This window comes from Oncorhynchus nerka, linkage group LG12 (genome assembly GCF_034236695.1).
Source record: "Oncorhynchus nerka isolate Pitt River linkage group LG12, Oner_Uvic_2.0, whole genome shotgun sequence".
Classification (NCBI taxonomy): Eukaryota; Metazoa; Chordata; class Actinopteri; order Salmoniformes; family Salmonidae; genus Oncorhynchus; species Oncorhynchus nerka.
The window spans coordinates 31,547,986-31,560,586 of NC_088407.1; the positions used below are offsets into that span (position 1 = coordinate 31,547,986).

The following is a 12,601-nucleotide window of genomic DNA, read 5'->3' on the forward strand; positions in this document are numbered from 1 at the left end:
TATGTGGAACAGATAGGTGGGGAAGGTATCACGGTACCAAAGTTGAGCCTCATGAGAGGGGACAGGATGGCGCTCCAGTTGACAGGGGGGTACTGGTAACTCCCTCCCACTGTGGCCAGGGAGGCCAGGGCTGTCTTCACCAGGCTAGGGTGGGCAAACTCTGGACCTTTCTTTCCTGCCTCGGTGAGGAAGTCCACAGCAGACCTGATCACACTCTTCTCTGGGAGGTAACTGAAGTCCTGGGGCACTGAGAGAGAGAGAGAGAGGCACTTGACTAAGCTTTTTTCCATGCATTGGAAGGGGCAGGATTTACATGTTTAGCACGACTCCATTAGTTGTGTTACACGGGGAAAGCTAAGTCTACCTAAAGTATTTCAAAGAAAATACTGAGCCATGCATAGAAGTACATACAGTCGTGGCCAAAAATATTGGCACCCTTGCACTTTTTTCAAGTAACTCACAATTTTCACTAAAAATAAGTTGAAATTGACCAAAGCGTTCGGTCTCCACAATTTATTTCATTATTAATATTACAGAATGTTTGTTTTTCATTCAGAACTTAATATATCCATTTAAATCAGAAAATAAACAAATGGCATTATTGATACCCTAGACTTAATATTTGGTAGCACAGCCTTTAGTCGCAATAACTGCAATCAAGCGCTTCCTATAGCCATCAATGAGCTTCCTGCACCTTTGTACTGGCAGTTTGGCCCACTCCTCTTCTGATAACTGCTTCAGTTCTCCCAGATTTGAAGGGTGCCTTCTCCCAACTACTGTTTTCAGATCTCTCCACAAGTTTTCAATGGGATTTAGGATCTTGACTCATTGCTGGCTACTTCAGAACAGTCCAGAGTTTTGTCTTGAACCATTCCTGGGTGATTTTTGAAGTGTGTTTGGGGTCATTGTCCTGCTGGAAGACCCATGACCTTTGACGGAGACCCAGCTTTCTGACACTGGGTCCGACATTGTGCTCCAAAATGCCTTGGTATTCTCCTGATTTCATGATGCCATGCACACATTCAAGGCACCCAGTGTCAGAGGCAGCAAAGCAATCCCAAAACATCACTGAACCTCCTCCATGTTTGACTGTAGGGAAGGTGTACTTTTCGTTGAATAACTCCATTTTGTTTTCTGTAAACAGAGACATGGTGTGCTTGGCCAAAAACAACCTCTAATTTGGTCTCATCTGTCCAGAGGACATTCTCCCAGAAGGATCTTGGCATGTTCAGGTGTGTTTTGGCAAATTGCAGTCTGGCTTTCACATGTCTCTCTCGCAGCAGTAGGTTCCTCCTGGGTCTCTTACCATATAACCCCCTTTCATTGAGTTGGCGACGGATGGTGTGAGTTGAAACTGTCATACCTTTGTGTCCGATGGTCCGCTTGAGTCTGTGTGGCAGTTGACCGAGGGCTTTCTCCACCATTCAAACAATCCTTCGCTGAAATTTTCCATCAAGTTCTCTTGAGGCCACGTCCAGTAAGGCTGGCTACAGTGGCATGGGCCCTAACCTTCATGATAACATTACGTACGGTGGAAACAGGAACATCGAGGTCTCTGGAGATGGACTTGTAGCCTTGAGATTGTCAACGCTTGGCTACAATCTTGTGTCTTGACCTCCTCAGCTAATTCTCTGGTTTTCTTTCTTTTCTCCATGCTCATTGCGGTAAACACAGTGACACATAACAGGAGAATGAGTCCTTTTCTCTATTCAAACTGGTTGAATGAGTGATTTTTATATTGCAGACACCTGCAATTCCAAAGTAAAGGAAAATGACCTGCTTGAAATCTAATTATTTCTAACTACTTAAGCTAACATTCAGATTTTTTTTTGTTTTGTTCAACTGCAAACCAAAGACATGCATATGTGGATACCAATAAAAAATAAAAAAAATAAACAGGAATGGTGCATTATTTGAAAAAAGTGCACGGTTGCCAATATTTTTGGCCACAACTGTATAGAACAGTGGTCACCAACCGGTTGTTCACGATCGACTTGTCGATCTCCAAACAGTTCTAGTCGATCGGCAAACATTTCTGTAAAAACCTCAACGATAAAGCCTTGTGTTTCTATATTTATGTTTTATTTGTCTCGGGCTGTTGGTTGTAGGTGCAGCCATTTCAGCTGCCTTGTGCGCCGGGTAGGCAAACTGTTGCCATTTCATATGTCTAAAGGTACAAACTCTGCCTTCCCGGTGGGCCTGGAGGGGAAATCAAGCGCACTATGTTCCCGCTGGCCAATCAGATTGCTCAGATGACCGAGTCTGCAATAATGTAGCAGACATAAAAGAAAGCTACGCCAAAATTGATACTGTGAGATTTCAAAACGTTTAAAAGCATCACTAGAGAGAGACGGTCAACGAATACAGCAAAGAGCTGCTGTTTTTTATGAGTGTTCTTACTCAGCACTGTCAACACTTTGTATTCAACACTTCTATAATCCATAAAATTCCTGTTCTTCCTATTATCACTCAGCGCTACAACAAGCAGTGCAGCAGTAATGAATGAGAAGGAAAGTGTATCTACAGTCGTGGCCAAAAGTTTTGAGAATGACACAAATATAAATGTTCACAAAGTTTGCTGCTTCAGTGTCTTTAGATATTACTATGGAATACTGAAGTATAATTACAAGCATTTCATAAGTGTCAAAGGCTTTTATTGACAATTACATGAAGTTGATGCAAAGAGTCAATATTTGCAGTGTTGAACCTTCTTTTTCAAGACCTCTGCAATCCGCCCTGGCATGCTGTCAATTAACTTCTGGGCCACATCCTGACTGATGGCAGCCCATTCTTGCATAATCAATGCTTGGAGTTTGTCAGAATTTGTGGCGTTTTGTTTGTCCACCCGCCTCTTGAGGATTGACCACAAGTTCTCAATGGGATTAAAGGTCTGGGGAGTTTCCTGGCCATGGACCCAAAATATCAATGTTTTGTTCCCCGAGCCACTTAGTTATCACTTTTGCCTTACGGCAAGGTGCTCCATCATGCTGGAAATGACATTGTTCGCCACCAAACTGTTCCTGGATGGTTGGGAAAAGTTGCTCTCGGAGGATGTGCTGGTACCATTCTTTATTCATGGCTGTGTTCTTAGGCAAAATTGTGAGTGAGCCCATTCCCTTGGCTGAGAAGCAACCCCACACATGAATGGTCTCAGGATGCTTTACTGTTGGCATGACACAGGACTGATGGTAGTGCTCACCTTGTCGTCTCCGGACAAGCTTTTTTCTGGATGCCTCAAACAATCGGAAAGGGGATTCATCAGAGAAAATGACTTTACCCCAGTCCTCAGCAGTCCAATCTCTGTACCTTTTGCAGAATATCAGCCTGTCCCTGATGTTTTTCCTGGAGAGAAGTGACTTCTTTGCTGCCCTTCTTGACACCAGGCCATCCTCCAAAAGTCTTCGCCTCACACCTGCCTGTTGCCATTCCTGAGCAAGCTCTGTACTGGTGGGGCCCCGATCCCGCAGCTGAATCAACTTTAGGAGACGGTCCTGGCGCTTGCTGGACTTTCTTGGGCGCCCTGAAGCCTTCTTCACAACAATTGAACCGCTCTCCTTGAAGTTCTTGATGATCCGATAAATGGTTGATTTAGGTGCAATCTTACTGGCAGCAATATCCTTGCCTGTGAAGCCCTTTTTGTGCAAAGCAATGATGACGGCATGTGTTTCCATGCAGGTAACCATGATTGACAGAGGAAGAACAATGATTCCAAGCACCACCCTCCTTTTGAAGCTTCCAGTCTGTTATTCGAACTCAATCAGCATGACAGAGAGATCCCCAGCTTTGTCCTCGTCAACACTCACACCTGTGTTAATGAGAGAATCACTGACATGATGTCAGCTGGTCCTTTTGTGACAGGGTTGAAATGCAGTGGAAATGTTTTTTGGGGGGGGATTCAGTTCATTTGCATGGCAAAGAGGGACTTTGCAATTAATTGCAATTCATCTGATCACTCTTCAAAACTTTCTCGAGTATATGCAAATTGCCATCATACAAACTGAGGCAGCAGACTTTGTGAAAATGTATATTCGTGTCATTCTAAACTTTTGGCCACGACTGTATAGGCTTGCATTGTTGTTATTATTAGCGACTTGGGTCTTTTTTAATATCAAGGAATATTTCACTTTCTCTGTTTATAGGTGTAACAACATGAATTTGTACATGAGGCAGAAATAATGCGGTGTGACTCAAGTTTCGCCATCAGCTGGAAGACGGTGTCCCTTTTTTGGTCAGTGTCAGTGGAGGAAAGGGAGAGCGGAGGGATGTTGAGAGACGGACCCTCAGTCTGCTGCTCTCTCCCTCCGCTGAGACTGACCATCAGATGCAGGCACCAGCCCAGTAAAATAAAAATATAATTATTTAAATGTATGCTCACTCAGCTGTGCCTCACAAGTACTACACCAATGGCTCTATTACCGGTGTGATCATATAGCCTACCTCAAATTTTGAAATATAGTTTTAATGTCCCGAACAGCAATGCATTGGCAGGTCAATTCAAGCAATGCCAGTATGTGGTGATGGTGTATTGGGCCGATAGCTTACTGCACAAACCTAATTTCTACAGTACTGTTTTTAATTGGTTAATGTTGCATAGGCTTACATTTTTTAAGTCATGTTAATGAAAAAAATCAGAGCGGTTGATCTCGGCATGCATTTTGATTCAGAAAGTGATCTTGACTCAGAAAAAAAAAAATTATTGGATCTCTATGAAGCCACAAATCTCTAGGTATGTTAGGTCTGAGGCATGTTGTTGTGTGGTCCTTACCTGCTGTGCGGCTGTGGCTGGTGGACATGTGGGCCAGGTGGAGGTGCCCCACCAGACAGGCACTGTTAGACTGCAGCCCGATGGCCCCTGAGAATGTGATGATCTACAGGTGAAAGACAGGAGCAGTGTTAGTTTGTTGCTTGTTTCTTGCTTTATGCATGTCCCTTGTGAGCTGTTAAAACAACATCCTCTTGAAGGACAGTAAACGTCCTCAATCAATCAACGTTCTTACCTGTGTGATGGCCCGTATGACCTCGTTCATTCTGCTCTGCTGCTGGGAGGACTGCTCAGATTCATTCTTCAGCTAGAAGGGAGAGAACAGACACACATTGTCACTTTTTACAGAGAGGAAGAGAAAGAGAGAGGCCCACTTGGGCATAAAATCAGTCTCCCACCAGCAGGTGACGTTGTTTTGCCAAGCAAGGAGTTTTGTATGGAAGTCAATGAGAGTGTGTCGAAATTGGTCCCCCCAAAAATATATGGCTTATTTGCTAAGTGAGATTTAATGGATCTAATAGAAGTTTTGTAATGCTTAAGTTGTTACGAGTGTACTGATATAAGTAGGACACGTGACATCCTGGCAACTTTGAGAAAAAATACTTTATATCGGAGTTGTTTTGAGATGGCCATGCATATTCATGACATGAGGTTAGTAGCACAGCATCTCTCTCCATTGAATTCAGGCAGTTGACTTCAACAACTTTCATTGAATATTCAAAAAAGGATTACAATAATGAGATGTATCCGCCAATCCAAAGAAAGGATAGGTGGGAGCTAGACAGCCTGCCGTGCTGCTTTGTGGACGACGACTCCCAATTGTTAGGGCCGGGGAGACATCTTGTCAGTATATCCATACTCTTTGCTTATATTCACTTAGAACACACTCTACCATTGCACATGTAAAGCCATAAATAGGTTTGGCTATCTATCTATCTAGGGGGAAGTTTTTGAACTGTTCATTTGGGAGGATTACCTTTTGTATTTGTACAGTACAGCACTGCACTTTTAAGTTCGATTCCACTAACCCCATCCCAAATGTAGGAAGACTCACCTGAAGGATGCCAGTCTCTGATCCCACCAGAGCCACCAGGCCGTTGACAGCAGCCAGCCTCTGCATGGTGGGACAGCCCTGCAACACAGGGGAGGAGAGCCCACTCAATTAATTACAGCCGGACTCACACTGTTCATTGGCATGAATCACTTGCGATGCCAGGCCCATTGTTTAAAATAGCTTGTTTGGAACATAGGTAAACGTTTGCTCTGCCCTGGTTGTCGCTCCAGTACCTCAGCCAGTAGGATCTTGATCCAGGCATCCAGAAGGCGGGGTTGGATGTCCTCTGCCTTGCCGTGGCCGCAGGATGACAGACCATGAACAACCAGGCCAAGAGCCAATGAGAAACCTGGAGTCTGGACAACACAGGAAAGACGTATAGTTGTAGATGAACAACATTACACACACAAACCTCGCACACTCATGAAAATGTACCATCTCACCTGCTGGCTCTCCTCTGTCATGCTACGGAGAGTGCTCATGATCTCCTCTGATTTAAGGGCATCAACTACCCCTCCACTGAAGGCTGCCACCCCCACACCTGCTACAGAGTAGGCCAACACCTTGGGAGGGAGGGAGGGAGGAAAGGAATGAGGGAAGGAGATAGCATATGGACATTTAAATGTTTTAAAATAATGATTCATAAAAGGTGAGCGAGCACACTATAAATATTATCCGTTAATAACCTTCTAAATGATTTATTTAAGGGAAGACATCGTTATGAATCCTGTTTCAGGTGTCAAATCTGACCTTACAGAGTAAAACAGCAGTGAATGAGATATAAACTAATATGAAGATTTGGGCCATACCTCCTGCAGCATGCGACCCTGACTGCTGCTGTCCCCCTGTAGGGCCTCCAGCAGCTTGTCCAGGGTGAGGCCCACACGGGCCCGGTGTTCTGTCTGTCCACTGCCACTAAGGGCCCCCAGCACCAGGCCTAGTCCCATCACACAGCCCGCACTGGACAAAGGAGAGGTAGTGGAAAACGGACGATAGTAGGGGAGTACATTGTTGCACAAACTGAAAGCTTGCCACCTCATTCGCACGCATGCGCACATACAGCACGTTTGGAAAATATTCAGACCCCTTGACTTAACATTTTCTTACATTTTTGCAAATGTATTACAATGAAAAAACTGAAATATCACATTTACATACAGTACCAGTCAAAAGTTTGGACACACCCACTCATTCAAGGGTTTTCCTTTATTTCTAATATTTTCTACATTGTAGAATAATATTGAAGACATTAAAACTATGAAATAAATAAATAAATATAAAAATATATATTTGAGATTCTTCAAATAGCCACCCTTTGCCTTGATGACAGCTTTACACACTCTTGGCATTCTCTCAACCAGCTTCAACTGGAATGCTTTTCCAACAGTCTTGAAGGAGTTCCCACATATACTGAGTACTTGTTGGCAGCTTTTCCTTCACTCTGCAGTCCAACTCATCCCAACCCATCTCAATTGGGTTGAGGTCGGGTGATTGTGGAGGCCAGGTCATCTGACGTAGCACTCCATCACTTTCCTTCTTGGTCAAATAGCCCGTACGCAGCCTGGAGGTCTGTTTTGGGTCATTGTCCTGTTGAAAAACAAACGATAGTGGGACTAAGCACAAACCAGATGGGATGGTGTATCGCTGCAGAATGCTGTGGTAGCCATGCTGGTTAAGTGTGCCATGAATTCTAAATATATCAAGACAGTGTCACCAGCAAAGCACCCCCACAACTCTTCCTCCATGCTTCACGGTGGGACCCACACATGTGGAGATCATCCGTTCACCGAGATCATCCGTCTTCTGCGTCTCACCAAAAATCTCAAATTTGGACTCATCAGAGCAAAATGACAAATGCTTGTGTTTCTTGGCTCAAGCAAGTCTCTTCTTCTTATTGGTGTCCTTTAGTAGTGGTTTCTTTGCAGCAATTCAATCATGAACGCCTGATTCACGCAGTCTCCTCTGAGCAGTTGATGTTGAGATGTGTCTGTTACTTGAACTCTGAAGCATTTATTTGGGCTGCAATTTCTGAGGCTGGTAACTCTAATGAACTTATCCTTTGCAGCAGAGGTAACTCAGGGCCTTCCATTCCTGTGGAGGTCCTCATGAGAGCCAGTTTTATCATAGCACTTGATGGCTTTTGAGACTGCACTTGAAGAAACTTTCAATGTTCTTGACATTTTCTGGATTGACTGACTAATGTCATAAAGTAATGATGGACTGTCGTTTCTCTTTGCTTATTTGAGCGGTTCTTGTCATAATATGGACTTGGTATTTTACTAAATAGGGCTATCTTCTGTAAACCACCCATACCTTGTCAAAACATAACTGATCGGGTTGAGGAAAGACGCATTGAAGGAAATAAATTCCACAAATGAACTTTTAACAAAGCACACCTGTTAATTGAAATGCATTCCAAGTGACTACCTCATGAAGCTGGTTAAGAGAATGCCAAGCGTGTGCAAAGCTGTCATCAAGGCAAAGGGTGGCTATTTGAAGAATCTCAAATATATTTTGATTTGTTCAACACTTTTTTGGTTACTACATGATTCCATGTGTATTATTTCATAGTTGTTGTCTTCACTATTATTCTACAATGTAGAAAATAGTAAAAAGAAAAACCCTGGAATAAGTAAGTGTGTCTAAACATTTGACTGGTACAGTAAATATTCAGAATCATTGGCAGCGATTACAGCATCGAGTCTTTTTGGGTATGATGCTACAAGCTTGGCACACCTGTATTTGGGGAGTTTCTCCCATTCATCTCTGCAGATCCTTTCAAGGTCTGTCAGGTTGTATGGGCAGCGTCGCTGCACAGTTATTTTATGGTCTCTCCAGAAATCCTCGATCGGGTTCAAGTCCGGGCTCTGGCAGGGCCACTCAAGGACATTTAGATCTGTCCCAAAGCCACTCCTGTGTTGTGTTGGTTTTGTGCTTAGGGTCGTTGTCCTGTTGGAAGGTTAACCTTTGCCCCAGTCTGAGGTCCTGAGAGCTCTGGAGCAGGTTTTCATCAAGGATCTCTCTGTAATTTGCTCTGTTCATCTTTCCCTTGATCCTGACTAGTCTTCCCAGTCTCTGACGATGAAAGACATCCCTACAGCATGATGCTGCCACCACCATGCTTCACCGTAGGGATGGTGGCAGATTTCCCCCAGAAATGACGCTTGGCATTCAGACCAATCTTGGTTTCATTAGGCCAGAGAATCTTAGTTTTGGAAAACTCCAAGTGGCCTGTCATGTGCTTTTTATTGAGGAGTGGCTTCTGTCTGGCCACCCACCATAAAAGCCTGATTGGTGGAGTGCTGCAGAGATGGTTGTCCTTCTGGAAGGTTCTCCCATCTCCACAGAGGAACTGAAGCTCTGTCAGAGTGACCAGAGTGGTCATCCCCCTGACCAAGGCCCTTCTCCCCTCTCCCAATTGCTCTGTTTGGCCGGACGGACAGTTTTAAGAAGAGTCTTGGTGGTTCCAAACTTCTTCCATTTAAGAATGATTCAGGCCGCTGTGTTCTTGAGGACCTTCAATGCTGCAGAAATGTTTTGGTCCCCTTCCCAAGATCTGTGCCTCAACACAATTCTGTTTCGGAGATCTATGGACAATTCCCTCGACCTCATGGATTGGTTTTTGCTCTAACATGCACTGTCAACTGTGGGACCTTATATTGACAGCTGTGTCAATATAAGAGAGCTTTCCAACTCATGTCTAATCAGTAGAATACACCACAGGTGGACTCCAATCAAGTTATAGAAACATCTCAAGGATTATCAAATGGAAACAGGTTGTACCTAAGCTCAATTTCAAATCTCATAGCAGGGTCTGAATACTTATGTAAATAAGGTATGTTTAAAAAATGTTTGTTTTTTAAAATAATTAGCCAACATTTCTAAAAACCTGTTTTCACTGTTATTTTGGGGAATTGTTTGTAGATTGTTTTTATTTTGATGAATTTAATCAATTTTAGAATAAGGCTGTAACGTTAACTAAACGTGGAAAAAGTCAAGGGGTCTGAATACTTTCCGAATACACTGTATAAGATGGTAGGGCAGTGTCAATCCAGCCATTCTCATATCTTATATTTATTGAACACTTTTTTAGATGCAATTCAGACACACTCACTTGTACTCCAGGTTGCTGTCAAAGCAGCAGGCTTCCAGAGTGTCTAGAGAACTCATCAACAGCTCTGTGATCTTCTGACCTGACACATCACTGAACCAGAGAGATAGAAGGAAGGAACAGAGAGAATGCTTTGGAGAAACACAATAACACCCGATGACATCCAATGTCACAATACAAACAAACAAACAAACACGAATGCACACACACCTCAAGAGTCAATTCTCACACACACACCACCCCATCTCTACCCCCATGGTAAGCCTCCTACCTGAGCCTCTCCTGGTGCAGGCAGGATAGCAGCATGCCCAGGGCCAGGCCAGAGTGGAACTGGACGGCCTGGGAGTCGTCTGCAGTGGGCGAGCCGGGAAGCCCCGCCCTCAGGGTGGCTAGGACCTGTGGCACGCTGTCCTTGTGCCAGGCAACCAGCACGGGCACCACCAGGGACAGGGCCAGGGCGGCACAGGAGCGGGCGATGGCACTGGCCGTGTTCTCTCCCGAGTAGGACCGCTAAGTAGGATCAGTAAGTTGAAGAAAATACTAATTAAACAATAAAAAAATATAAGCCTACCCGTACTGTTGGATGGTATTGTAGAAACATTCAACAACAGTGTACAGGTTTCCATTTATTTTTATGATGTAACATCAATATAGCATGATTTAGATGCCAGCATAATTCAGTGCTAATTCTAGTTGTTGTGCTTGGTTGGTGTACTGACGTGTAGGAACCAGGGGAAGACTTGTCCTCTGGGCTTGTAGCTGCTGCTGACGATGCTGAGGAGAGTGTCCAGGACCATGGCCAGCCAGGTGGATGTGGACAGGATCTCAGGGCCCACCTACAGCATATACCACAACAAACATGGCAGGGGAGAGTTACAGCACCACCCAAATGGTAAAAGCTTTAGATGACTGTGGTCCTTCTTCAGTTCATATTTATTAGGACATTTATCTGGTAAAACAATGGGATACTTTCAGAGACACTCCTTTCTTATTTTATGGTCCAGAAATGACCAGCTATTTACTTAAGCAATGAGGCACGAGGGGGTGTGGTAATATGACCAATATACCCACAGCTAAGGGCTGGTCTTAGGGATAACGCAACGCAAAGTGTCTGGATACAGCCCTTTGCTGTGGTATATTGGCCATATACCACAACCCCCCGATGTGCCTTATTGCTATTATAAACTGGTTACAAACGTAATTAGAGCAGTAAAAATAAATGTTTTGTCATACCCGTGGCTGATATAGCACGGCTGTCAGCCAATCAGCATTCAGGGCTTGAACCACCCAGTTTATAATAAGAAATAACATGGTAAAATGGTAATTACACAGTAACAACCTTAGCATGCATTATTTGTTGTTTTCTCTTCAGATTCATTATAACAAACACTACTAGGCACCAGGGTACTAGTATCCCTTGACACTACATCATTTCCTAGTTAATACCAGGTAAGTACCAGTGCTATAAAATACAATGCTCCCATAACGTGTGGAGTCTGCTCTTACCCCAAGTCCTCCCTCCGTGTCAGCGGGCATGTTGCTCTCGTATTTGGCCAGCACCGAAGCCAGACCGCTCAGAGCCAAGATGGAGTTCCCCTGCACCACCGGACTGTCCCTATCGCCACGGAGACACAGGTGTAACACAGTGTTCCCATGACAACAGTAGCAGGACTCACCGCCATCGTCAACCAAACAGTGTGGCTACAGGCCACTGCTCCTCGATCCTGGTGTTGGGGGGCTTTAAGTGCGTACAGGATTTTGTTCCAGTCCAGTACAAACCCACCTGCTTCAAGGGTTTGAATGATGGCACTGACCTAGTCTAGAATAGTTCCACTGTTTTGTTGAGACCAAAGCTATCAACAGACAAACAAATCGGTAAAATCCCTTACCATAATTATAAATGCAATATAATTGCGACAAGTTACATTGTTAATGCATACACTTGACACGGTGGGAAATTCAATGTCAATGCACAGACAGACTTACTTTGCTGCAGATTTGACAACATCAGTCAGCTGGTCCCTGACCCTGTGTAGAGGGAGAGAAGGGGAGAGGAAGACAGGGAGGATGATTTAGAGTCTATCGCTGGACGAGGGGATGGACGTTTCATCTTCTCATGTCTTGATTTACGATTACGCACGCACACAGTCTCTTTTCATCTGAGCGTAGCACATCACTCACATGGCGGATGTCTGTCCCATTGAGAACATGCATTGACACCGATGTTCCCGCTGGTGTGCGTGTGGAGTTACAGTTGAAGTCGGAAGTTTACATACACCTTATCCAAATTTTTTCAGTTTTTCACAATTCCTAACATTTAATCCAAGTAAAAATACCATGTTTTAGGTCAGTTAGGATCACCACTTTATTTTAAGAATGTGAAATGTCAGAATAATAGTAGAGAGAATGATTTATTTCAGCTTTTATTTCTTTCAGCACATTCCCAGTGGGTCAGAAGTCAACATACACTCAATTAGTATTTGGTAACATTGCCTTTAAATTGTTTAACTTGGGTCACACGTTTCAGGTAGCCTTCCACAAGCTTCCCACAATAATTTGGGTGAATTATGGCCCATTCCTCCTGAGCAGCCTTTCAGGTTAGGTCGATATAGGACTCGTTTTACTGTGGATATAGATACTTTTGGACCTGTTTCCTTCAGCGTCTTCACAAGGT

The 12,601-nt window shown here is 44.0% G+C and overlaps 1 protein-coding gene across 2 annotated transcripts in view; it reads right to left on the reverse strand.

Annotated features, from left to right (window-relative positions):
* Positions 1-12,601, reverse strand: part of focad (focadhesin) — a 70,173-nt gene that overhangs the window by 6,048 nt on the left and 51,524 nt on the right. For both annotated transcript variants that reach the window (XM_029674576.2, XM_029674575.2), the window contains exons 24-35: positions 11,914-11,955; positions 11,434-11,542; positions 10,647-10,763; positions 10,199-10,437; positions 9,931-10,020; positions 6,626-6,776; positions 6,260-6,379; positions 6,050-6,172; positions 5,817-5,894; positions 4,998-5,069; positions 4,766-4,868; positions 38-247 (exon numbers count right to left, since the gene is read on the reverse strand). In XM_029674576.2, the coding sequence (XP_029530436.2) occupies positions 38-247; positions 4,766-4,868; positions 4,998-5,069; positions 5,817-5,894; positions 6,050-6,172; positions 6,260-6,379; positions 6,626-6,776; positions 9,931-10,020; positions 10,199-10,437; positions 10,647-10,763; positions 11,434-11,542; positions 11,914-11,955 (1,454 nt within the window). The remainder of the gene's footprint in view (positions 1-37; positions 248-4,765; positions 4,869-4,997; positions 5,070-5,816; positions 5,895-6,049; positions 6,173-6,259; positions 6,380-6,625; positions 6,777-9,930; positions 10,021-10,198; positions 10,438-10,646; positions 10,764-11,433; positions 11,543-11,913; positions 11,956-12,601) is intronic.